Source organism: Photinus pyralis, unplaced genomic scaffold (assembly GCF_008802855.1).
Source record: "Photinus pyralis isolate 1611_PpyrPB1 unplaced genomic scaffold, Ppyr1.3 Ppyr1.4_LG1, whole genome shotgun sequence".
Taxonomy (NCBI): domain Eukaryota; kingdom Metazoa; phylum Arthropoda; class Insecta; order Coleoptera; family Lampyridae; genus Photinus; species Photinus pyralis.
Genome location: NW_022170249.1, coordinates 56,905,404 through 56,932,007, shown reverse-complemented (window position 1 = coordinate 56,932,007; position 26,604 = coordinate 56,905,404). Strand labels below are relative to the sequence as shown.

The window sequence follows — 26,604 nt, the reverse complement described above, 5'->3', positions numbered from 1 at the left end:
TACTGGAACAAAACTCTCATGATAGGCCGTTTTTAAAAGTATTTATCCGAGGTAACATAATTACTTTTTGTAAATCTGCCGATACACATAGAGTATCTTTATCAAATTCAGTGTCGGCATCTTCTTTATATTTATTTCTACTTGCTTTGGCTTTATTAATGTGTTGAGACCAGGAACAACAGATGTCACATTCAACGCATAAATTATCCTTATGATGATCTGAATTGTGAAGTTCAAAAGTCTCGCACTTTTCACATTCTTCATGACCAAGTTTAGTGAAATTAATATGCATATCTTTTAATATTTTCCTATATAGATCATATGACATATTTATATTGGGGTGTTTTTGAAGAAAGTCTTTATGCATGAATGGCTATGTTCACGTCGCTTGGCAAATACCTAACATTTGGAGGGTGCTCCCTTCTGTAATGAGAGATAGTAGGATGAAATGACTCGATGTGTTGAGCTACTATTTCTCTATCTATCTTTTTATTAGACGGTTGACGACCACGTTTATCAGGAACAGGTCTGATGGTTCCTTTAATTGTTGTTGCATTTGAAAGTACTCTAAACACAACGCCATCGTTTTTTTTTAGCGTAACCCAGCGTTGTAAGAAAAAATATTTTGCACACGTTAATTTTTTTGCCGGTCTCATTGTGTAAATAATACTTTACTGTCATACTTCGCTGAGAGGAATCGTCTTTTAAAGTTCTTCTTTTAACGTCTTCTCTAGAACACTGCGCCAAGATAAAGGAACGCTGTTGAATCCAATCGAGCTGCCAATATTCAATATTAATTGTTTTTCTATGCAGATCTGATATGTTTTCATGGCATTTTAGTTTACACTTTGAACTGTCACATCCTTCTTTTACGAAATGATTTTCTGCTAGTTTCTGCTTCTTTTCTTCTAACCTCACCTGTTTTGAAACTTTCGGCTTTCTCTTTCTTTTACTTCCCTTTTTTGTTACTTCTATACCACAAAAAACAGCATAAAGCGAAAATTTTACAATATGAGTCTACTTACCATCCATGCTTTCTTGTTCTTTTGGGTCGTCGTCTTTTCCGTCTGCATTTTGATTATTCAAATGCCCATCGATCTGCCCTTCAAACGGTACTAGAGTCTCCTCTATTATAACGTTGTCATTAGTTTCTTTCGAGAAAAAGATGTTATAGTACATATTTATGTGCGCAAAAATAGTAATAAACCTACCTTGAATTTCATTATCCATAAATATTATTGGGTCATGGGATTCAAATATTTCATTAATAATATTGGCGTACGCATCGTTTGCACAAGGTTCATTAGAAGTAACTTCTTCATAGGAACTTGTGGCGGCGATTCCTACCGTACTTGCTGTTGTCAACGCCATATCCACAATTTTTCGCGCGCGTTTCATTGCACTTTGGGTTAAATCCTTACAAGTCACAAATGAACTGTGATACTACTAACATTTGTATGCCACTAAAAGCGGAAATTTTCGATTAAGTTTAATCACTATTTTTCATTTATGTAGAATAGGACTATATAGAGCTTCTACTGTTAAATAATCAAAACGCACGTGCAAATTGAGAATGCAGTCTAGCACAGTAAGTGGCCATAATTTAAGATACCTATGAGTAATCTGCATGAATCATAGAAGAAAATGCAGTAACTGACGAATAATAATCAAGAACGCAGTATCTACTTGCACATACTACGTTTTTATAATAATAATAATAATAATGTTTATTTAGTAAAAAACAATTTCACATTGTAATACATCGTCGTTTACTTATTAACTTGTAGATAGTACGTTTCTACAAATTAATTCAAGCAAATTTGCAGATACTGCATTACATTTTATATGAAAATCTTGAAAACTACTGCAGATACTGCATTTTTAACAATTGATTCACACTCAGCGACGTCCGTTTAGTATACAAACATATCAATCTCGGTTTCGAATTTTTTTCAGTTACTGTGTTCTTACTTATCAGGGCAGTAGAGATCGCTTCATTAGTTATACGTCATAAATATAACGGCGCTGCATGTCAGTTTGACTTGTATTTTCGGCAACTAAAGTAATTAATTAGCGGGAAAGTAAAAAGTAACTGTGTGACAAAGTTGTAAGCTGGTTCCATCTATATTTCATAGGTAAGAAATATACTATGTCTACTATTTAAACTTGAGTTTTATAAATTAATCTAAAAATCGGTATGTCGAAAAATAAATTTACTTTTGCAAAAGCAAAGGTTGTTGTACCTTGAGCAATTTAATTTGTTGTACCTCTGGTCATGGTCATAGGTACAACAAGACAACACATTTTACTTTTAAATTATTTTATTTATTTTTTTATTTTACCTTTATTTTTGAGTGAGTGGTTTCAGCCAAGGCTGCTCTACCAACCCAACCCACTATACATGTACAAATATGGCCGAACCCGGATTCGAACCAGGGACCCTTAGCACCACAGTCCAGCTTTAACTGAACGGCGCCACATGGGCCCCCGCTGAAATAACCATTGAGCTTCTTTATAGAAAAAATTCTACAAAGACAAACCGGAAAAAAGAGAGACAAAGTGGATATACGCGCTTTTGGAAAAGCAGTGGAAGATATAGAAAATTCTAGGGAAACGTTAGCTAATCATATTAAAATGCATTTGAACTCAAAAAATACTGCATTCGTGTATAGTGCGCGGAACGAAATTAAAAAGGTTTTTCACCTGAACAAGAGTTGCAGTTGGAGCAGTATTTGTTACGCACCTTAACTTCATTATAGGCTCACAAAAATCGAAGCAAGGGTTTTGGCATTTCAATATGCAATTTGCATTATTTCAGTGTCGTTTATCCTGAATTGAACACAATATTTGTTTCTAACCATAGGTACAATATAATGGGAACAAAGGTACAACATTGTGTCGTACCTTTGGCCACTCTGTCCGAAAACTTTCAAAAATATTCTCGAAAGGCAATTCAAAATAATACACTAACCAATACTTCGTGATTCTTAGTTAAAAGGATGATCTTCTGTTGTGCGCATCAATGGTTTTTGTAAAGGAACCCATAAATATTTTAAACAAATTTCAATAAAAATTGGCCCAAGGTACAACACTCTCCCCTACTTCCGTAAAAAAAAGTGGGGGGGGGGGCATTTTTTTTTACTTCGTTTGGGGTTTTGTCTTATTTTCATTTCGAAAATAAAATCAATTGATAATTCCGATAGTATGTCAAATCGCGAAGGAGACGTATTTTAGTAACACGCCTAACACGTCCGAAAACAAGCAGATGCTGCTGGTGGCACGTTGGCGCACTTTTTACTTTAACATTTTTTATGACTGGTTTAGTTTAATAGTTATTTATGCAATGAGTGTATAAATGAGGCGTTTTATTGGTGAGTGAGATGTTTAGTCCTAGACTAAATTCGAACGAACCAATAATCGCCGATTTATACATGAATTGCATACAACATTTTTTCGTCGACTTCACTCTGGTAGGTAATTTTAAATTCAACTACAAGAAATTACAAACGAAATTATGAGCTCCGACAATTTTTCACTAAATTACAGCTATTGTCGTTGCTATAGTAATGTGTTGTTTTATGCTGTACCGCCAGTCCTCGTAATCGCAGTGGAAGATTATGTTGCTTGCTCTGCTGCGGAGACGATTTTAACATTATATCCACTCAAATCAAAAGAAACTTATTGGAACGGTTTCGATCAGTTCAGCAATTGATGGAATACAATGAATTTGAAAGGAGATATTTTCTAAAATGTCATGTTGACATTTTACCTTGAAAAGGTATGTGAAATTAGAATGTAATTAATTCTTCTGCAACTGTACTAAAGTAGGTACGTGTATTAACAGTGAAAGATATGGAAATGTTCATCCCTGTGGTCGACATACTCAATGTTGAAGGTAAAGTAACAATACCTTATCCGAGGAGCTACACATACATACATCAGGATATGCTTTGCTGAGATCGTTTGGCGACCATACTGGCTGCTGATCTCACTACATTAAAACCGAGATTAAAATGGTTAAGTGGATGGAAGTTCTCAGCTGTTGCCGAAAGTGAATTGTTATATAATTCTCATTTTCCTTTAATAAAATGGTTGTTATGTATAAGTGGTTGCTAACGATTAATGGTTGCTAACGTATAATGGTTGGTTGCTAACCATTAATGGTTGCTAAACGATTAATAAGCTTCATCATTGTACTCGTCACTAAGGAGTAATTTATATTGTTATCGAGAGGTCGACGAAAATAGTACTTTGTGTACCAAGGCGGGAAAGTGGTTGTTTTCCGGGGCGAAGGAAGATATGGCCAGGCGAGGCGCAGCCGAGGCTGGCCACTTCCTGAGGCCCGGAAAACAACTTTCGTGCCGTGGTGCACACAATATTTTTTATCCTATACACTTACATTTAAAATTAATCCCTCAACAACGTCCGACCGCAAGCGCTTGAATTTGGATTTGCTTTAACGCGTCAACGTGCACGCGTTTGTTTTGTTTATTTCCACGTTTCCTGCTGACTACGCGAAAAAAATTTTACGAAACGGTGCAATCTAAGTGGGTCCACGAGTATATTTTTTACTCGTAGATTTACCCCTTTCCCTTATAATACAGTTCAACGCAAATTCAAATTCTAGCGCGCTTGCGATTGCACAGTGCGGAGTCACCGAAGGGAGTCACGGTGCAACAGAGCAGAGGTGCAAGTGGAGAATACCGATCATGTGCGAACTGAGTTGACATTTCCGGCATTTCACTGGCGCGTGATTATTTCCTTAGAAAATAACGGGATTTAAGGGGTTGTAATTAATACCAGGCGCATTTGAAATTATTACTGGTCTTGTGTATTAACAAATGTGTTTTAAAATTGAATGTGTGTTTTCAGGGACAAAATCACACCGGTTACATTTTAAATCCTTCGCAGTATCCATGTCTTGTCAAATGTTAGATGCTTTTAAGACTGGATTTATGCTTGGCGACGAAAGCGCAATGGGCACACTTTAAATCCTTGATGATCTTGTATTTTAAAAAAATGTGTTTTATAAATAGATTTATTCATTCCTTACAGTCACACTGGACACATTTTAACTTCGGGGTAGTCTCGTATGTTAAAATGCTACTTATTGCGGATAAGCGGTGTTCTACTTACAGTGCAAAGTATATCTTGGTGTTAAATGTATTGACACAGATGCTCGTTATTGAAAGTAAATGGGAGATTATGACTTAAGTTTGAAACGTTTGAATTGGTCACGTGATATTGGGAAAGTATTCAAATTCACGAAACATTGATAGGTATAGGTTCGCGGTAATTAAATAAATTCTTGAATTCAGTAAAATAAAGTGAACATAGGGTAAATTTAATTATTAAATAATCAGTGTTGACGATTTTATGTTTCTTATTTAATTAAAAAGAAATAACTTCTTTGACATTTTATTACAACCGCGCCATCTAGCTTACATAAGGCGTATTTTTTTTCTCGCCTAGCCGACAAAATTGAATTTTCTCGCTCCATGCGTGCAATTGTCTTCTTTCGCGTCCTCACACAGGCGAGAAAATGTAAGTTTCTCCTTGTATAGGATAAAAAATATTTGTTAACACATACTATCGGAGTAAAATGTAGAGTCCGCTGGCTTTAAACGGTTATAAAAAAAAAACTACCTAACCGATTTTTATCAAATAAAGCGTAATATAATCGTCAACTATTGCTACGTATCCGTACGTAATGTCATATTTCTTGTTAAATTTGGGAAAATGTGATAGTGAAATATGTACGGGAAAGCGCGCTTTTTCAATGAAAGTATACGAACTCGGAACTTTAGGATTTAATTACAAAAAAAGTATTCACTCAAATGGGATAATGTTTACGTATGTGATAGAATACACCTTTAACTATACGTCGATACATTTTTATGCATTTCTGTATAATTACGCAAACGTTACAGCGATAAAAGACAGGCGCGTTTATTCGCTTATTATAAGTTACACTTTAAAAAGTTTTGTTCATATCGATAAAGGACAATTACAAATGATATGATCACGGAATAGAATCAATGACAAAAAAATGTTAAGGGCTGCAGGAATTAATATATTTTGAGAGAAAGAGATAAACGCAACACCTCGAGCGGTGTTGAGGGGAAGGTCATTTAATCGCAAAGTTGTACCTTGCAGCAATGTTTCGTATAAAGCGGCACACACGCTAAGTACACGGTTAAGTAATATATGCATGAAATTGTTATTATGTTTGCCGCACATCACACATGAAACCCGCGGGTTATTATTCATCTTGTTTCGTACGTAGAGTATTGGCTAATTTACACAAAAACAAACATCCACAAGTTGTTTTCAGACAATATGTACGCATTTATGACGTTTGCTATTTTATTCATCTTATAAAAAAAGAATGAAGTCGTTTCCTTCAATAATAGCTGCGTTGCAATGTTTTTGCTTTTCCGCTAATTACGCAAAAAGGGAACAAGATATTTCCATAATTTTTTCTACAATAGCTACAGCAAGAATTGGGTTATGTAATACCCGAAATGTATGAATTTTCGTGGAAAAATAAACTATTTATGGACCTGTACAGTTGAGCATCGCGACAAATCACGCATTTTAGAGTACTTTTTTGTGAGGAAAATTCGATAACGTAAAATGTCCTGGCAGCCAAAATTTACAATTTACGTATGTTAACAACAACTTACCAATTGATACGTTCCAAAAATTTCATTAATATCGGCTCCAGCGATTTTGAGATTTGAGCCTTCAAAGTGAGCGGACTCTACATTTTACTCCGATGTAGTAATAGTTTGAAACCTTGTCTACAACTGTGCTACCTCAACTGATAAGTTTGTTAACAGAAATGACGACAAAAAATTAAACATTGACAGCTGACTGCGCCTACTTATCCCGTAGATGGGGTCGGTTGACGCACCACATGGGGTACGTTGGCTCATAATAACTGCATAATAAAAATCAAATGATAAACTGAAATATTGATTTATTTAAAAAAAAACATTTTTGGGAGTTGTTACCAATGGCTAAGCCTCTTTAACAATTCCTGGAATGTCATAAAAGACATACTTTTGCCTGGATTTTTGGTAATCCAAGCATCTGAGACACTACTAAGGTACTTTTTGAACGGGCAAAATACACCTTAGTCTAGCGGTTGCAGCTTATGGGAGGTGTATGGCGGGAACGACAACATTGTAACTTCATTTTCTCTACATAAGTTTAGTGCAGTTATGGATAAGTGGGAGCTATGGTTATCGAGTAACAATAACACTGGTTTGTCCCTGGAACACTTTGTGAACTGGATGAAATGCTTTATAAATTCGACAAAATGTGGTTCTTTCATCCACCCAGAAGGATTTCAAGCTCCTTTTCGTGCAACTACCTTGTCTGGTTTCTGTGTGCTGGTAACCTTCGGTGTCGCATTTTTATTAGTTAACAGTTTTTCTCGTCTAATTGCTAGGCAACAGATTTTCATTACCTAAACAACCCAATTACTCGGTAAAATACAAACCTCTTGTGCAATTATAAGTGAAAATGTGGTATCATGCGACATTGATCTTCATGCAGGTTTCCATAGATGATGAAAAACTATGTTGGTATGCACATTTTCACATTTAAATCATTAATGGGAGTCGGAATTCTTTTAGGTAACGGTTTGCGTAAAACCATAGATTTAATACAGATTCCAAAAAAAAAAGTATTGTAAGTAATTCAAAGTGGCAACGCTTGAATGATTTTCACTTGAAGTATCCTCATTAAAAAAAATCATTGGTAATTCAAAAGGATAAATTTTGTTAAAGGATAGGTACTTAATCTAGATCAAATATTACACAATGCTTTTATTGTATTCCGAATATGTGACAGATTTTAATTACTTTTTTACGTACTTTGTTGATCTCCCTGTCTGCAGATGACGTGTTTTTGTCAGATTTGATTAAAAACCCTATTATACTGAAAAATGTGCTATAACGTTAACTTTGAAGTTGAGGTCAGTTTACATCAAATTTATTATTGCGATTAATAATTTTGTTGATACTGCTGTTAGAAGTTCAGGGATTAAATTGAAAATGAGAGCATGAAACAATAATACTGTGCAGGGAATTCTTAACCAGATTTCAGTGTACGTTATTACTAAGCTGTTGCACTACACAACATGTGAATGTTGCATATTAATTTTCTCCATTATGTACGTTGAGAAATTGAATTTGCGTCGCAATAAAGTCCTTAATAATCTGACTACTAAGGTATGCCTCAGAATTGCTTTGTGGTCACTTACAACTTTTAGTATTCAGATATGATATTTCACCTTTTGGAGTTCAAATTTCCTAATTGCCAATATACGTTTCTGAAAGATCAAACACACTTTAGCAAACTTTCCAATTTAAGTTTTTAGAGTTAAAAGTTACCACAAGTAGAATTCAAATCAGTTCGGTAAGTATTTTAAGAACTTTTTTTTTAATCGTGCTGCTAATCCCCCTGGATTTTATGCACTGTTATAAATTACATATAGTTGTTTGAGCGATAACGTGTTAATTAACGAAATTAACTTCGGATTACTCTGGTTTATACGACTAATTACATATCGAACGTGTAAACATACCTTCCAGTTATTTTAGGACCGTTCGTAATGTGACACGATCATCCTTACTAGATCGCGTTTAGTAGTGTGGCGCAAACTGCGCGCTTTTACATTAAGTACAAAACTAAACGATAGACTGGTTAAAATAAACCACAATTCATATGAAACGTGGATGAATCTTCTTCAAGAACCATAGTAGGATCCGGAAGGGGCAACATTACTGTTCTAATGGTCGCAAACCCCGCGGAACATAAAGCTCCCCTCTTAATAATATACGAAGGGAAAAATATTTGGGATGGATGGGTTGCTCCTGAGGGTAAATACTGTCCTGGAACTACGTACGCAGCGACAGCCAATGGGTGGATGGAGTCTAACCAGTATGTTGGTCGAAATTCAATGAATTTATCGTTGCTGTTATGCGATCGATTTCGGCCTAAATGGTAATCATCAGGCATAGCTAAAACACCTCTAATTGTATAATGTAATTTTGAAATAATTTATAATTACCGTCATATAATAAAATTGGGATAAGAATATGGATATTTTTGCATTTGTTATAAGTACAACGAAGTGCGTCTGAAATTAAATACATTATTAGTAAGTGTACCAGCAAAGAGATTTAATTTATTCTTACAATTGTAGTGAAATACATGGAAATGGAAGGAAAATATGTGACAGGAAACACGAGTTTAGCTAAATTGAGGTTCTGTAGAAAGGTGAGTATTGTAATATTTAGGCAGTGTCGTGCTGTAACAGAGATAGTGGATTGTCAGTGGCGTAGTAGGAATGATCTATTTTATGGGGCATGGGTATGAGAATGGTGGTAGGAACTTGTATATGTGATTTTCTGTGAAATTAGTGATTTCATTTAAAATAGTAGTTTGATTGAAGTCTTCCTTTCTCTATTTCTAGTTGTTCTAGGATTATCAGTTTTTTAAAATTGTTGTTTTGGTGTACTAATGTGGTGTTGTCGAAACTAACTTTGGGTTTGCATTCAATCGTGTGTGAACCAATGGTGGATTTTGGGTTGTTCTTTTGGTGTTCTTTGAATCGTGTTTTTAATGTACGGCATGTCATGCCTATATAATACTCTTCACAGTTGTCGCAGTTAATTTTATAAACACCTGATTTATCTTTGTTGTCAGTGGGGGGAGTATGGTTTCTTAGGATATTACTTCACTTCAAAATCATATCCAACCTTACAAAATATCCTAAGAAACCATAATCCCCCCATTGACAACATGATGAACGCATTTTCGCAGCCGGCAGTCCAGTTAAACTTGAAGTTCTTCTTTAGTAAGCCCGCGAGAGGGAAAATGAGTGAAGAAAAGTTTGTTTTGAAACGTCTGCACCAAGAACTCATGTCGGTCATTCTTCAGGGACTGTTGTCGGAACTGTAATCTGCAGTATGGCTCCCACTTTGCCTGGGTCTACCAATGTTGAACTCAAGCGTTTTTGAGTATTTTATTTTTAATTTCAAACTGACATAACATTACAAGCCTACTATTACAACTATTCGTGCTTGCCTTTTTAACATTAAACATAAATATAAATATCTATCAAAATATGACTAAACAACCAATAAACATTGAGCATTGACTACATAGCCTAAGTACCGTAACTCACTCTTACAAAAAATGCATTTTCCGGACCAAACCTGTTTCGGTAATGCGGTGAATGACTTCCTTTGGGCAGAACTCAAGGGGTTGTTTTATTTCTTTATGTATTTTTTAATATTCACAGGTAGGTGTTCCTATAACTAAATATATCTTACATAAGTCAAATTTTCAATTAGTTTTTGAAAAATAGGGTGGTACAAATACTTACCAAAGAACGTTCCTGAAAAAAAATTACAGTGCGTGTTGAGTGGTGGTACAAATATGAACCACCTCTTTGTTAATGACAATAACTAGTAGAAAAACTATTTATTATTTATAAAATAGAACTCAATACATATTTGTACTTAAAAAACTAAACAAAGTTCTTAGCAGTTGTAAATGGTTACTAAAAATGGCGATTTGGGTAATAAAGAACTAAAATATAAACTGAATAAGTCAATTCGTATGAAAAGGAATAAAACATTTTAGACATAATGCAACATTACAATCAGAACAAATTATGTTGGATCTTTGCTGCTGTTTTCGAGTGTTGTAGTGACAGCAGCGTCGACGCGATCCTTGCATGGGAAGATGTTTTCCAACATTGGTCAATCTCTGAGCGTTATATAATTTAGGCCTTCCTTGTGGATTGTTTCTTTTCTTTGAACGTCCAGATAAGAATTTGGGCCTGGTTTGATTCTGCTACAAAATGTTCCTATAAGTTCAGATGCCAAATAGGATCTGAAGTTTAGGTGGGTCATTGGTTTTACTTTATTTCTGGCTGTCTGTGACAAGGTTGTTTTACGATTTACGATGCAAGAATCCATGCAGTAGTAAAAAATTCTTAACCACCACCGTCTACTTTTCCATGAGATACTATATCCAGATAATAATTGGTCGAAATGGTCCACTCCACCCATATACTTGTTGTAGTCTGCCACAGATTCTGGACAATTCACTAGTTCCCTATTTCCCGTCTTCTGTGTTCTTAGTACTTTGGCAGTTTTGAGTGGGTTGTGTATTGTGCTAAGGACACTGACACATTTTTTACCTCGATCTTTCCATTTGGAAACGGCAACATTCCCGTCAATAACTCCATCACATTCTCCACTTTTCATACTCTTATCTGCTTTCAAACATTCCTTAGGAAAAAATTTTCTTGTTTGTCGTATAGTTGCACAAATGAAAAAGTTCTTGCGCAAAAGTTTTCTGGCCATTATTATAGATGAAAAAAAATTATCAAAGAAAAGGCAGTAACCAAAACCTTCTACAAAAGCTGATAATTTGTTTATAACTCTCTCACCAAGAGATGTACCTTTATCAACATTTGGTTCTGCTCCTTCGTATACGGCAATTCCCAAGCAGTACCCTGTAACAGCACATGCTACTACCCAAACTTTGAAACCCCGTTTGATGGGTTTCATGGGCATGTACTGTTTCAGAGTACTGCGGCCCTTGAACTTGACCATAGATTCATCTATGGAGAGATATCTTGATGGATTAAAAATGATTTTGAACCTTTTGTCCACATAATCCAAAAAAGGTCGTATTTTGTGTAATTTATCATACCCGTTTTCTTTTTTTTGCCATGGTTTCATTATCATTTAGATGCAGCATACGGGTTATCTTTAAAAACCGTTTTAGAGTCATGATGCTTTGAACACGTTGAACACCAAAATTACTTTCCTTACTCCAGTAATGTCTAATGCTGGGAAGTGTATGAAAACCCATTATTATTAGTATACCTAAGTAGGCTTTCAATTCATCTAATGTCAATCCTAACACTGTACCTCTTTGTATGGCGTACAAGTTAGACTGGTCAACAATATACTGCAGGAATAAATTTGTCATTACATTGAGGAAAATGCTTAGTGGACTTGTAATATCAAACTGGGCTTTCTTAGATATTCCGAAAGGTCTGTCAAATGTACTTCCTTGAAACATGGGCGGTTTTGCTGAAATTTTTTGCCAATCAAAAGTTTCATCATCAGCAGAAAGACAACCTTCACTTGACTCACTATCTTCATTATCACTGTCTTCAAATTGATTGCTGAATGAAGTTGAAGTACTTGGAGCAATTGAACATCTGGACGAAGGAATATTATCGTCAGCATCATCATCACCTCCAACATCAGAGTCTACAGCCATATCGTCGTTGATTGTAGAGAGCAAAAATTCAACATCTCGAGGATTTGATAAATTATAAAACTTTTTCGTGTCCATCTAAAAATTAATTAACTGGTATAAATTCACAACTAATAAATGTAAGTACCATATTATATTATTACTAAAATACGCGAATATAGTAGACAAATTTGCAAGAAAAAATCATTAACAAATTTTCAGTTAGTTCACAGAGGTACATATTTGTACCACATTTTTTTTCACGAAATATTATCTAAGCCAATAGATAAATTGCCAATCCAACTCAAGGTTTATTCTCACAGTGTCTCTATTGGGAGGTACACCACTGATCTGAATTTTGAAACATTTATAATACGAAGCTTGTGACTATTTTATATCCAGCAAATTTATGAGAAATATAACCTAAAATACAGTTTATACAAACTATTCTAGATAAAGCAGATACATTCTAGATATAATCCGAAAAACTAACTGGTAAAGTATTTGGCTCATATGTACATAGCTTTTATTGTCACTATTCCACTATTTAGATCCAAACTATTAAAAAAAACACCTTCCCGCTAAAATTTGTTGACAGAACGCGCACTGGTTCACATATTGTACCACATATTGAGCCTACTACAGGTTTATTGCACTAGACGGCAGCACCTCCCAAATGTGGTATAAGTATGTGCCAATAACCGTTTACTGAGCAGGTAAGGACCATAAGGTCGAACGTTAATGGCGTTTTTGTAGAAATGTAGCCCGTAAATGCAAGTGGTACAAATATGAACCACAAAAGTAGAACCTGACACTTTGCCGCCATCTTGGATTTTATTCGCGGGTCAATCAAGGTCAATTAAATTGATTCGCGGGTTCGCCACGTGGGCGGGTGGTTTTTTCGGGGAAATTTGATTAATTTCTTGGAATTTGGGTTTAATTAATTAAAATTTTGTAGGATTTTGGTCTTTATTGGCATTTGATTTGATTGATGACGTCATCAATTAAATTGATTACTGTGGATTAATTTAATTTGTGGTTTGATTGATCTAATTAATTTAATTCGCGGTTTGATTTCCCGGAATTTCTGTTTGATTACTTTGATTCGCGGCTTAATCAATTTAATTAGCGGTTTGATTTCTCGGAATTTCCTCTAATTAATTTGATTCGCGGCTTATTTAATTTAATCCGCGGTCCGATTAATTTAATTCGCGGTTTGATTGATCTAATTAATTTATCGATTAATTTAAATTGATCGTATAATCAAGAATAATTACACATATGTAATAATTACACACACAGGTAACTCTAATTGAAAACAAAATGGCGGAAAAATAAAATGGCCGCCAAAGGCGGGAAATTTGAAATTTTTTCTATCTTTCTCTCTTACTCACTGCGTCTATCTCTCTCTTACTCATTGCGTCCATCTTTTACCTATTCTGAAATAGAAGTTAGAAAATGAACAAGTTTTAATTATGTTTATTATGGTGCAACAATTAACAAAAAAAAAACATTACAATCAAAAATTAAGCGCAAATTACAATTTAAAATATACAATACAAACCCGTTTCCACACCACCCAGGAGGTAGAGTTAAGGCGCGTTTTTTTTAACGTGGTGTTCCCCTGTAGGCCTAATCCACGGAACGTATTTACAAACTTAAAAAACTAGATCTGTACAAACTAAAATTGATTAGGATAAATTAAAAAGTTTATTAAATAATTGAACTAGGGCCTCCACGCGTGAGCCACTGAGCTCCGGCCACATATCGATCACTGCCGTGAACTGTTGCACTGAATTGTTTATTGTGCGGTTCATAAGATCAAGCGCTTCTTCTTCCTCCGTAGGTGAGGACACGTCCATCTCCCTCAGGACGTTTATTGCGTCCGTTATACAATTCATAGCGGTCTCGCACAGCCTTATATAATTACACAGGTCTTCCGAGAGTGTATAAATTTTTGCCTTCATATCGTTGTAGATAAGTCTTTTGCTCACTATAACGGTTTCCACTGTGCGTGGTAGCTCCGTGAGAGCTATATTGTCACGGAGTACCACTAACTCACACATGTTGCATAATGTTGAGCTTTCCGGTGTGGGGTTAAAAGCACTCAACTTAGCCAGGAACACCAAACACCCCGTGACGTCGATCTCGCGGATCTCGCGGTACATACTCTCCAGATTCTGCACAATCGCGTCACGAAGAACCTCCATGGCGAACGCACGAAAATAACCAACAAATTTTTATTTTTCGTGGCTTATAAGGGTTTAGCCAGACATAATTTCGGGAAATGCAAATGAGAGTCATGTACATTAACGGCCCTATATTGTACAGTTTGTTTACTTTTTCTTAAATCGTACAATTTTTGAATACAAAATTAATGAAAAATAAGCAAAACATTTTGAAGACCCTGGATTATCTGCATTTTGAGGCGCCAAGACTACCTGTTTTCTACGAATTCCTCATGGATACTGTTGTTATTTGTTCCTGCTACCCTTTTGTTAAAGATGACAACGGCGCCCGTTCAGTATTGTTTACTTACCGCAGTCTCTTTTAATTGTTTCTCATATTTTTAATGCCGTTAAATGAAAATGCGGAAATACATTTAGGCTTTTATTGATCAATTAGATTAATGTTATAAAAAGTCATATTATACAATAAATCAATTATATCATCGTTACATTCTAAATTATTATTAAACATATCTACAAATTCCTTAAGTGATAAATTATTAAACTTAAAAACTAAATACATTAAACAATATTGTCCACAATAAGTTGATAAAGGATGCTGCAGCACTCGCGAATTAAAGGTGAATTTCCGGGCGTGTTTTTTCAAAAATTTTAAATGTAATCCATCAGGTGGACGTCCGAATGAATCGAAATATTCTCCATTTCCATCTTCATCTATGTAAATTCCGTTCCAGTGTTGCCCTGTGCGTGTTGAAACATCTGTATTGACAATTGCAGCAAATGGCCGACGTACACTTGCTCGTATAAGTTCATCTGATGCGAAAACAGCACGCGCAGCCTTCTTCTGAATCAGATTCAACGCTCGTTGAAGTTCTAGGGTATTCATTTGTTGAATCAATTTGCGCCCACTCGTGTAATATTAATGCATTTTCTTGAGCGCACATAAGCGTGTTCTCCGCATGATTGAGACACCTTACACCGCTATGACTTTTCTTTAACTTCTTTAGCGAAGGGCAACCCACGTCTTCTAAATTAATTACAAACTTGTCAAGGAAATTTAACAAGTACTGTTTCTCCACGCCCTTTACGTATATTCTATTAAACGGTTGCAGTAACGTACGTAGTTCTTCTTCAAGGTCCTCGTATCTAATGTACCCGGAATTCCATTTCAAGCCATGATAACAGTCTTCCAAGAATTTGATTTCTTTTTTCATCGATGAGGTTACAGTATAATTGGCGGGCGGCTTCATCAGTAGAGTTGTGCAACTAGGCCCCTCCGACGAAACGATAGATATTTCTTTCGGAATGAATTCCTTTAAGCTTCCGCGGAATCCTTGAAAATCAACGTAGGCATCCATCACATGAAACATTTTCTAATAAACTGAGGATCCGTAATAAAGTATTATAATTTTATCCCTTCTGTCATGCGCTGCGCAGTAGCTTTTTTTCCAACACAGGGGAAATGATGTAATCAAGTTGATGAATGCGTCTTTGGAAACGTGCGGCATCTCTTGCGTACTGCATCCAAGGTCCTTTTCTAGCTTGATGATGAGCATGTGGCCATGCAATTATGTGACGCACTGTATTCCGGGACTCGTCAAAAGAAACTTTTTTAAATGTTAAAGTCTGCGATGACATTTCGATGTTTATCAATTTCAATAACGTTGTCAAATTCTGCGTACACGAGACAATTCACCGTCTCAGTCAGAGCGTCTTGGAAACCAACTTCGATACGAAGAGAACCGTTCTTTACCAAGTTCCAATGAGTTGTGGCGTTTGCGGATAAATCCGGCGTTAAATCGAAAGTCATTAGGCAGTATCCGTGCGGATAGTCTAAACGTGATACGTTATTTCCTTCGTTCAAAAAATGTATTCCAGTTCCAGAAAATAAAGTGTGGTAGGCCCTTACGTATAATCCTTCTTGAGTGAAATCTGGTTGTAACGGTTTTGATGGAATTTGCTGCCCATCAATGTACAGAGACATATAATTAATCTTGTAATGATGAAAGTTGAAGGGATTGGAAGCGTATTCTCCGTTAAACGCTCTATTCGACACAAAACCAATTATGCAGCGTTTTGGTAGTTGTCCAAGGAAGACATTATCCAACGATTTGCGTTGCACACCTGCGGGAATCGTTAGCACCTTCACATCCGATCTAGTAATAGGGTATTTGGCTGCAGTGGTTTCTAATGCTTTTGTGTGCGCAAGAAGAACTACAGGATTAATCTTCATTCTTCTAACCAGTAAACTGGCATCCACAATTTTCACTTTGTATGTTGAACCAGTAGCAGCCATTAAACTAAAGGTGTCTCTTGTTCGAACAAATTTTACTTTCATTTCAACTCCATTCATGAGAAACTTTTCTTGATTAAATAAGTCCGCGTGCACATGACCAACCATTTCCACCATTTTACCGAGCTTTGTGGTATTTTGACGAATAGCGAAACCTTTGTTATCAGCTGTTAATGTATCCATTTGCTTTGGAGTATCGTTATGCCATAAGGAACACCCCAGATGAGTTGTTTTAGCTTCAGAGCCATAATTTAACAGAGTTTCAATGTATGCACGATACGCATAAGTATTGCTTGGTGGTGACACTAATTTCTGATTCAAGCATACTTCCACTTGACTATACAATGTATGCAGCCAATTGTTAACAGGAGCTACCACATCGTCAGCACCCAAGTGCGTGTCATCTTGTTTTACAATTTTCGCCGTAACGTAGAGCATTGTGTGACTTAGATCGAGGTAATCATTTCCATTTCCGGGGACTACGAATTCAATCGGTGCGTCATCTGATAATGAGGATAAAGGTTTGTAAAACACCCATTCCCCACCTTCGATACTGGTTTGTGTTGCAGGAAGTGCAAACAGATCCAACTCAGATTTGATGCATTCACATGACTGTGCGTGAAGGAATGCCATTCTTTGAGAAAATGTCACTGAATGTTGGTTTGACAACTTTGCGTTTAGGTTTAGGAGCTTTTTTCGGACGTGTAGTTTTCTTCTCCGTAGCAATTTTGAACTGACCGTAATCGATCATGTGTGGTCTTTTATAACCAGATCCGCGCATTAATGTATCAATTTTGTCATCGGCTTTTCGTTTAAGGTTTCTTCCTGCTTCCTGAACTCGTTCTTGAAACGCTGCTTTAATTGGTTTCTCCTCAATTATGTCACCTAGTACATTTGCACCAGTTCTTAAAGCTTCTTTTCCCACAGCTCGCATTCCCGATTTAAACAAAGGTAATATGGAACGAAACACTCCGCCCAGCCAGCTTCCTATTCCATGACCTCTTTGGTACGGCGAACCTCTATAAATCGTACCGATACCCGAGCCCGCTTGATTTACGTAGTATTGTTGATATGGGCAGTCCATTTCTTAAAATGAAGCTTTAAACTCAATGTTCCAAACTCGAATGGCATAGGAGCGCCTGTATCCGTCCTTATATGTATTTCGATATTTTCAAACTCTTTCGTCATCACGGGCATATAGTGTGACGGTGAAAACACTACATCTTTATGACTTCCATAAATGTAATTTTCGGCGGTAATGTTAACTATTCTCATTAGTGGTGATAACACATCTCCTACGATTTGCGGCTCCACAATATCACAATAAATGAACATCTGTGAGGGCACGCCTGACCAAATACTTGCAGGATGCGGGGGTATGGAATCGCGTACTACATTCTGTTCTGGACGATACCCAAGCTGTAAAGCTAACCTTTGGGAAAATCCCAGTACGGAGAGAGGCGTCCTAAATGCGATCGCCACACGTTTTGTGATCTTGTAATATTTGATTGTGATTAACTTTCCTAAATTTTCGTGATTGTTTATTTCTTTAAGAATATCTTCAATGTTTTCATAATTACCAGCATCAAGTTTGATCACGTACCAACCGCCGTTTTTATACATAGACGTTCCGAGATTATTACGGAAAAATGTCGCTGCACTTTCTAAAACTTTATTTAACGGAAAATCTGTTATTGGCGCATCTCTGTAGTAAATTAAATTGTCAGTTTCATTGACGCAAACGCACAAGGATATTGTATTTCGGCTATCCCGACGGACCAATTACCACTTAATCTTATACGCTTTGGCAACTGTGTAACAAAGTGTGAAGTTGTATTGTTGGGAAAATAATCGAGCGAACTATTGCTTAACAGGGTAATGTAGAATTCTTCTTCCATTTTTATATGTTTTTGAGTTCTGCCGCAGAAATCCAAGAATTGAATTTGTCACTATAACCTCGCCACTTCACTAAATATTTTTTGTTTTTTCCTCTCCCTTTTTCTTCCAAAATCTCGTCAATTTTAAATACTGTATCTTCGTCTATCGTAACAGCCTGCAGTTCTTCCTCATAAAAAGTCCCTTCTATATCTTCACCGCTTAAATCCACTATTCTGTACACAGGCGGACGTCTCTTTATAACTTTAATAATTTTAAACACCTCTTGACTAAAGTTACTCTCATATCCCTTTTCAAAATGATATTTGGTTCTGGTGATTCTCACGTGTTGTCCCACTTTATATATAGGTCGAGTTTCTTTACCAAAACCCTTCGCGTAGAGGTTCTGCCAAACTTTCAAAATGTTTTCTTCGTTCACATCATCAGGCGCCATCTTGATCGAAGAATGATAGGATTTGTTATATGCAGACACCAAATCTTGTAGAACGTCCACGTATTTGAATGTGTTCTTATATGTAAAGTAGCGGTGCATTTTCGTCTTTAATGTGCGATTCAGCCGTTCGATTATGCAAGCTTTTACGTCGGGATTATGGGTTACATAATAATTTATATTGTATTTTTTAAAAAATTGTTGTACGCTTGCTGCCACAAACTCTTTTCCTTTATCAGTTTGTATATTTTCAGGTGTATTGTCACATTCTTCAAAAATGGACGAAAACGCCTCAATTATAGAATTTGCGGTTTTTTGCTTGAGAGGTCTTGCCCATGCTTTCTTACTGAATACGTCAATGACCGTTAATATGTAATTATAGCCTCTGTTGTTTTTCGCTAGGCTTCTCATATCACAAAGATCGGCTTGCCATAATTCAAACATGTTGTTAACTATGTATTTGTTGCGTTGAAATTTTCTTTTAACGGGCTTGTGCACAGTATATGCTTCTTGTTTTTGTAACCATGCTTTTACATCCTCAGTTGAATATCTATTTTTTAACGCTGAAGACAAGGAGGAAACTCCACCGAATCCGGCAGGATGTGAAGGATCATAATATATGCTTTCCATCTACTTAAAGTTTAAAGGTTTTCCATCCGGGAATATGCAATCGTTTAGAAGTATTCCATCCACCTCGCTGTAGCCCACCAGAACTTTTGGAACGTTTTCTCGTATCCGGTTGCTTAAGTGCACTTCTCGTCCGTTTTGCGGTAACGTCTTGAACAGGGTTCACAGTAATTTTTGGACGTTTCGAAATAATGTCTTCGGTTTTTACAACACTTTGTTTTTTGCCAATAAATTCTTGAGGAACATTAATTTCTTTGACGAATTCTGCAAACTGTCGGCCACCTTCTGGATTTGTTGATTGACGCGGTCTTACTGTGTCGTGTATTAAGTCAATAATATTCGATGACGGGATTACTTCGCCTTTTATTGTGACAATTCCTCTATTGTCCCATAAAATATCACCCGAAGCGTTGAGTATTCGTAGAAAACTTTCGGCTTTTTTCTTAAAAGTTTGTGGAATTGAGGCTATTATTTCATCTTCTGATATTCCTGTAGGCTTCGATTCAATTGCTATGCTTACAGGTTTTCGCATTTGTTCCGAAAAATGTAAATATTTCTGTAAAACTTGAGAATACTGTTGCCACTTTTCATATGAAGACAACTTAGAATTTAATACTTGTGACATTTCGTCATCAATTTGCGATAAAACATCGTCTTTCCTAGTTTCATTTGCTTTAATTCGCTGCATAAATTCCTGCGGTACGAGTAACATTTTCTTTGCGTGTTCCATGATTATTGAAAAAGACTTCCGAGTAAGCCGCCAAGTAACGGCCCTAGCACAAATGGCAAGAATGCACCTCCGTTTTGAATTAGTATCTGTTTCTTCTTTTTTATCTTTTCACGGGGCGTTACCATACGCCGTAAGATGGTTTTATGACGAGCGAGACTTCGCTTCTGATCAGCGGTCAAATCGACTTGTCCTTTTAAAGTGTTGTAAATACACTCACATATGCATTCAATTTGATTGTCGTCCAAACATTTTATCAACGCTAACCGCTCCTTTGGTCCCAATTTTGAGAGAGCACGAAGCAACTCGGAATGTTTCGTCAACTTTGAAACCATTATGAATGTACCAATTGCTCAAGATTCAAACCTTTAATACCCTTTTTTGGTATATATACCACACAAGCGCCATCTTCTTCAAATATCGATGTTCTATAGCGGAAAACATCCGGTGTACTTTGTTTTAAATCGAATAACAGATATCCGTGGGGTTTAGACGTTGCATCATTATACGCTTCTTCTAAAAATTTGGAGTTTTCAGGGCAAATTTGCCGCGTTAAATGCTTTATTTGTGCCCGATCTCGGGGATTTTTGAATAAAATAATGTAGTGTGCATTTAAAGATATATCTCTCTGTCCTTTTCCTTGATGAAATATGTTTTGGGTTAGAAAGAAAACACTGAGGTTACGATGATGACATCCTTTTGTAAAAAATGTCAACAATAGCTCCATTTGATTCACGCATTAAATCATCAATAATTATCAGTACAGGTTTTAAGCCATCGAAACTGGACATATCGGGTAAGCCTTGATGGAATTCAACACCTTTTAGATCTTCGTACAATGACTGCCATTCCCCGTAATGCCAAACTATTTTTTCAAACAGTACAGAGCAGATGTTTGTTATATTTTTTAGAAAGTTTACAATAAAATAACTCTTTCCCGACCCGCTTGGGCCACTTACAAGAGCGGAAAATGGATGAAGAAATTTATTTTCCATTGTAATGTCTCGAAGTATAACACCAAACTGATTAAAAGAATGTAGAACTTACATTTATATTTATTTACATTTATTTGTACAAGAACCTATCATCATAAGTTTGCATATAATCCTCTATCTTATCAATCACAAAATACGGATACTTATGGACTAACTCATGTATAACTAAAGGTTCAGTAGTTAAATTTGTTAGCAAATCGTTATAACTCACATCTTTTTGCTGACGTCTATCCAGAATGTCCACAACTTTTTCTACAAAGTTTTTGAAAGGACAATCATTACCTTCCAAATAATTACCCAAATAATTAAGCTTCTGACGTAAGTAGTCTGCCATAGCGATCACTTTTTCCAGGGTGACGAGTCCCAAGTACAGTTCACAGTGGATTTCTTTCTTCGAAATGATACGCGCAGCTTTATATTTTCTGCAGCACCGTACATGAAAATCTTCTAGATCGAAAGTTTCATCTTCTTCCTCGCGCTTTACTGCTCCGACGATGTCTTCTAATTCGCTTAAAAAACTCTCGAAGGCACTCTTTGAAAAATATATGCTCCGATCCTTGCCTTGTATCTTGACACAGGGGCAATCTTCAAATACGTCTAGACCCACTTTCAGGATTTTGGATCCACTATTATTTAGATTAAATGTCGACTCACTGAGTAATTGCTGTCGTTCTTTATCCATAAACTTGTTATGTATGCGCTTACGGTCTTGTGTTGATAAACAGAAATCTTCGTGTCTGGGCACTGGATTATTGTAAGATGAGATGTTGTATTCCTTCATAACTTCCCTGTCGAATGCTCGGTGATCATCCTCTGTGTAGCAGAATTCTGGCGATGATGCAATAGGCTTGTAGTAATTGAGTGTCGTCGACAACTTTTCAGCAGTACGAGGATCTCTGGGGTTTGTTGATGGACGAGAATAAGGTTTGCTGTACGAAAACATAATCTGTAACGAAATGTAAAATTAGAAAACAATTGCAACAATTTAATTACCAATTAGAAAACAATTGCAACAATTTAATTACCAATTATATCAAAAAACAGAGGCGATTGAACTTACTTGTAACTTTGAACTAGTACACTGACACAATATCACGTTGAACACTGAACTGAACACAAATGAGAACGAGTCGCAACCTCACCAGCTTTATAAACACCGCGTAACTGTAAATCTAATACGTCACTATAATCGCGAATTAAATTAAAAAGATGAGTCATAGTTGTGCAGGTGACGATGAGTCATGACGAGAACAAAAGAAAATGATTGATGTGGTGCCATAAAGACGACCACAAACACAAAAGATGTGGTTATTCATGCGGCAAACAGGTTTAGCGAGGTATGAGTCATACTTGTGCAGGTGTCCTGAACAAAAAGAAAGCACTTATCCGCTCAACGTGAACTAAATGCCGTTCCATGTAACCGGAAGTAGAAACAAAAGAAATGATTGACGTGGTGCCATAAAGACGACCACAAGAACAAAAGATGTGGTTATTCATGCGGCAAACAGGTTTAGCGAGTTAAGAGTCATACTTGTGCAGGTGTCCTGAACAAAAAGAAAGCACTTATCCGCTCAACGTGAACTAAGTGCCTTTCCATGTAACCGGAAGTAGAAACAAAAGAAATTATTGACGTGGCGCCATAAAGGCGGCCCCAAGCACAAAAGATGTGGCTATTCACGCGGAAAACAGGTTTAGCGGGTTATGAGTCATGCATTTTAAACAATAGATCATGTTTAATCAAGCGGAAAACCGGTTTTAGAACAATAGAGCGTTCGGTAATGTTCGGAAGGGATCGGATTCTATTTTACCTGCTCTGATATAAAAATCTTATTTTCGGGGACTCGGAATTACTTGCGTTTTTACATTTGTACGTGCGTATTTTTCGAGTTTTTACGTGATCTTTGTGTTTGTGCTTGTGTGTATTTTAACTTACATCATGTCGACGAACAACCATAACATTCAATTGCCGTTTCCGATACCTAGCTACGATCTGTAAGTACAAAACTTATTGTAAAATATTTACCATTTAACAGCTGTTTATTTGAAGGAGTGACACCGATTCTGAAGATGAAGACATCTTCGATCGTCAGACGGTGGTAATCGACATTAATGATCGAAACGAAGATTTGGAGCTTGAAATCCCCAATGGATTTTTTACTGAAGAGCGGGAAGAGTGATGTAATATGTACAAAGCGAATAATAGTACATTGCAAATAAACGTAATGAAAAACTTATTTTATACACATTTCATGTCCAGCTCCTATTTTAGAATGTGAACTTTTTTTTCGATTTCATATTTCATGCCAACTTTTTCAAGGTCACTTTTTTTTGGAGTGTCACGTTTCATTTTCAAGGTCAGCTCGGTTTTTGGCTCAAATTTCATTTGGTGTCAAATTACATTTTGAAGGTTAACTTTTTTTCGGGCTCATATTTCATTCCCAACGGAAATGGAAATGATTACCTAGATCTAAGTCACACAATGCTCTACGTTACGGCGAAAATTGTAAAACAAGATGACACGCACTTGGGTGCTGACGATGTGGTAGCTCCTGTTAACAATTGGCTGCATACATTGTATAGTCAAGTGGAAGTATGCTTGAATCAGAAATTAGTGTCACCACCAAGCAATACTTATGCGTATCGTGCATACATTGAAACTCTGTTAAATTATGGCTCTGAAGCTAAAACAACTCATCTGGGGTGTTCCTTATGGCATAACGATACTCCAAAGCAAATGGATACATTAACAGCTGATAACAAAGGTTTCGCTATTCGTCAAAATACCACAAAGCTCGGTAAAATGGTGGAAATGGTTGGTCATGTGCACGCGGACTTATTTAATCAAGAAAAGTTTCTCATGAATGGAGTTGAAATGAAAGTAAAATTTGTTCGAACAAGAGACACCTTTAGTTTAATGGCTGCTACTGGTTCAACATACAAAGTGAAAATTGTGGATGCCAGTTTACTGGTTAGAAGAATGAAGATTAATCCTGTAGTTCTTCTTGCGCACACAAAAGCATTAGAAACCACTGCAGCCAAATATCCTATTACTAGATCGGATGTGAAGGTGCTAACGATTCCCGCAGGTGTGCAACGCAAATCATTGGATAATGTCTTCCTTGGACAACTACCAAAACGCTGCATAATTGGTTTTGTGTCGAATAGAGCGTTTAACGGAGAATACGCTTCCAATCCCTTCAACTTTCATCATTACAAGATTAATTATATGTCTCTGTACATTGATGGGCAGCAAATTCCATCAAAACCGTTACAACCAGATTTCACTCAAGAAGGATTATACGTAAGGGCCTACCACACTTTATTTTCTGGAACTGGAATACATTTTTTGAACGAAGGAAATAACGTATCACGTTTAGACTATCCGCACGGATACTGCCTAATGACTTTCGATTTAACGCCGGATTTATCCGCAAACGCCACAACTCATTGGAACTTGGTAAAGAACGGTTCTCTTCGTATCGAAGTTGGTTTCCAAGACGCTCTGACTGAGACGGTGAATTGTCTCGTGTACGCAGAATTTGACAACGTTATTGAAATTGATAAACATCGAAATGTCATCGCAGACTTTAACATTTAAAAAAGTTTCTTTTGACGAGTCCCGGAATACAGTGCGTCACATAATTGCATGGCCACATGCTCATCATCAAGCTAGAAAAGGACCTTGGATGCAGTACGCAAGAGATGCCGCACGTTTCCAAAGACGCATTCATCAACTTGATTACATCATTTCCCCTGTGTTGGAAAAAAAGCTACTGCGCAGCGCATGACAGAAGGGATAAAATTATAATACTTTATTACGGATCCTCAGTTTATTAGAAAATGTTTCATGTGATGGATGCCTACGTTGATTTTCAAGGATTCCGCGGAAGCTTAAAGGAATTCATTCCGAAAGAAATATCTATCGTTTCGTCGGAGGGGCCCAGTTGCACAACTTTACTTATGAAGCCGCCCGCCAATTATACTGTAACCTCATCGATGAAAAAAGAAATCAAATTCTTAGAAGACTGTTATCATGGCTTGAAATGGAATTCCGGGTACATTAGATACGAGGACCTTGAAGAAGAACTACGTACGTTACTTCAGCCCTTCAATAGAATATACGTAAAAGGAGTGGAGAAGCAATACCTACTGAATTTCCTTGACAAGTTTGTAATTAATTTAGAAGACGTGGGATGCCCTTCGCTAAAGAAGTTAAAGAAAAGTCATAGCGGTGTAAGGTGCCTCAATCATGCGGAGAACACGCTTATGTGCGCTCAAGAAAATGCCTTAATATTACACGAGTGGGCACAAATTGATTCAACAAATGAATACCCTAGAACTTCAACGAGCGTTGAATCTGATTCAGAAGAAGGCTGCGCGTGCTGTTTTCGCATCAGATGAACTTATACGAGCAAGTGTACGTCGGCCATTTGCTGCAATTGTCAATACAGATGTTTCAACACGCACAGGGCAACACTGGAACGGAATTTACATAGATGAAGATGGAAATGGAGAATATTTCGATTCATTCGGACGACCACCTACCGGATTACATTTAAAATTTTTGAAAAAACACGCCCGGAAATTCACCTTTAATTCGCGCGTGTTGCAGCATCCTTTATCAACTTATTGTGGACAATATTGTTTAATGTATTTAGTTTTTAAGTTTAATAATTTATCACTTAAGGAATTTGTAGATATGTTTAATAATGATTTAGAATGTAACGATGATATAATTGATTTATTGTATAATATGACTTTTTATAAGGTGAATCTAATTGATTAATAAAAGTCTAAATGTATTTCCGCATTTTCATTTAACGGCATTAAAAATATGAGAAACAATTAAAAGAGACTGCGGTAAGTAAACAATACTGATTGTTATAAAACGTCGCCATCGTCATCTTTAACAAAAGGGTAGCAGAAACAATTAACCCAGAACCTGTACCGCATTCATAGAAAACAGGTAATCCTAGCGTCCCAATGCTTATTTTTCATTAATTTTGTATTCAAAAATTGTACGATTTAAGAAAAGTAAACAAATAGTACAATATAGGTTCATCAATGCACGCGTGTTCGAGGCTTAAGGTAACTGGTGAGGTTCCACAAAATCGGTCAGTAACCCTTTATGTCTTAAGTACCTACGAATT

General features: G+C 36.4%; 4 protein-coding genes across 4 annotated transcripts; 1 reads left to right on the top strand and 3 right to left on the bottom strand.

Moving 5' to 3' along the window:
• Positions 1-11,733: 11,733 nt before the first annotated feature.
• LOC116167547 (piggyBac transposable element-derived protein 2-like) lies at positions 11,734-12,407 on the bottom strand. Its single transcript, XM_031482933.1, has 2 exons — positions 12,177-12,407; positions 11,734-12,128 (listed from the first exon to the last, which is right to left on the bottom strand). The coding sequence occupies exons 1-2, from the start codon at positions 12,394-12,396 to the stop codon at positions 11,737-11,739; spliced, it is 612 nt and encodes a 203-aa protein (XP_031338793.1). The 5' UTR covers positions 12,397-12,407; the 3' UTR covers positions 11,734-11,736.
• Positions 12,408-16,098: 3,691 nt separating this feature from the next.
• On the bottom strand, positions 16,099-17,217 carry LOC116163866 (uncharacterized protein F54H12.2-like). The gene has a single exon (XM_031477999.1). The coding sequence runs from the start codon at positions 17,215-17,217 to the stop codon at positions 16,099-16,101; it is 1,119 nt and encodes a 372-aa protein (XP_031333859.1).
• A 4,141-nt stretch (positions 17,218-21,358) lies between these two features.
• Positions 21,359-23,185, bottom strand: LOC116181743. The gene is made up of 2 exons (XM_031502166.1): positions 22,515-23,185; positions 21,359-22,400 (listed from the first exon to the last, which is right to left on the bottom strand). The coding sequence occupies exon 2, from the start codon at positions 22,395-22,397 to the stop codon at positions 21,525-21,527; it is 873 nt and encodes a 290-aa protein (XP_031358026.1). The 5' UTR covers positions 22,398-22,400; positions 22,515-23,185; the 3' UTR covers positions 21,359-21,524.
• Positions 23,186-23,394: 209 nt separating this feature from the next.
• On the top strand, positions 23,395-26,256 carry LOC116160433 (uncharacterized protein F54H12.2-like). Its single transcript, XM_031473626.1, has 2 exons — positions 23,395-23,446; positions 23,502-26,256. The coding sequence occupies exon 2, from the start codon at positions 23,934-23,936 to the stop codon at positions 25,050-25,052; it is 1,119 nt and encodes a 372-aa protein (XP_031329486.1). The 5' UTR covers positions 23,395-23,446; positions 23,502-23,933; the 3' UTR covers positions 25,053-26,256.
• Positions 26,257-26,604: the final 348 nt, after the last annotated feature.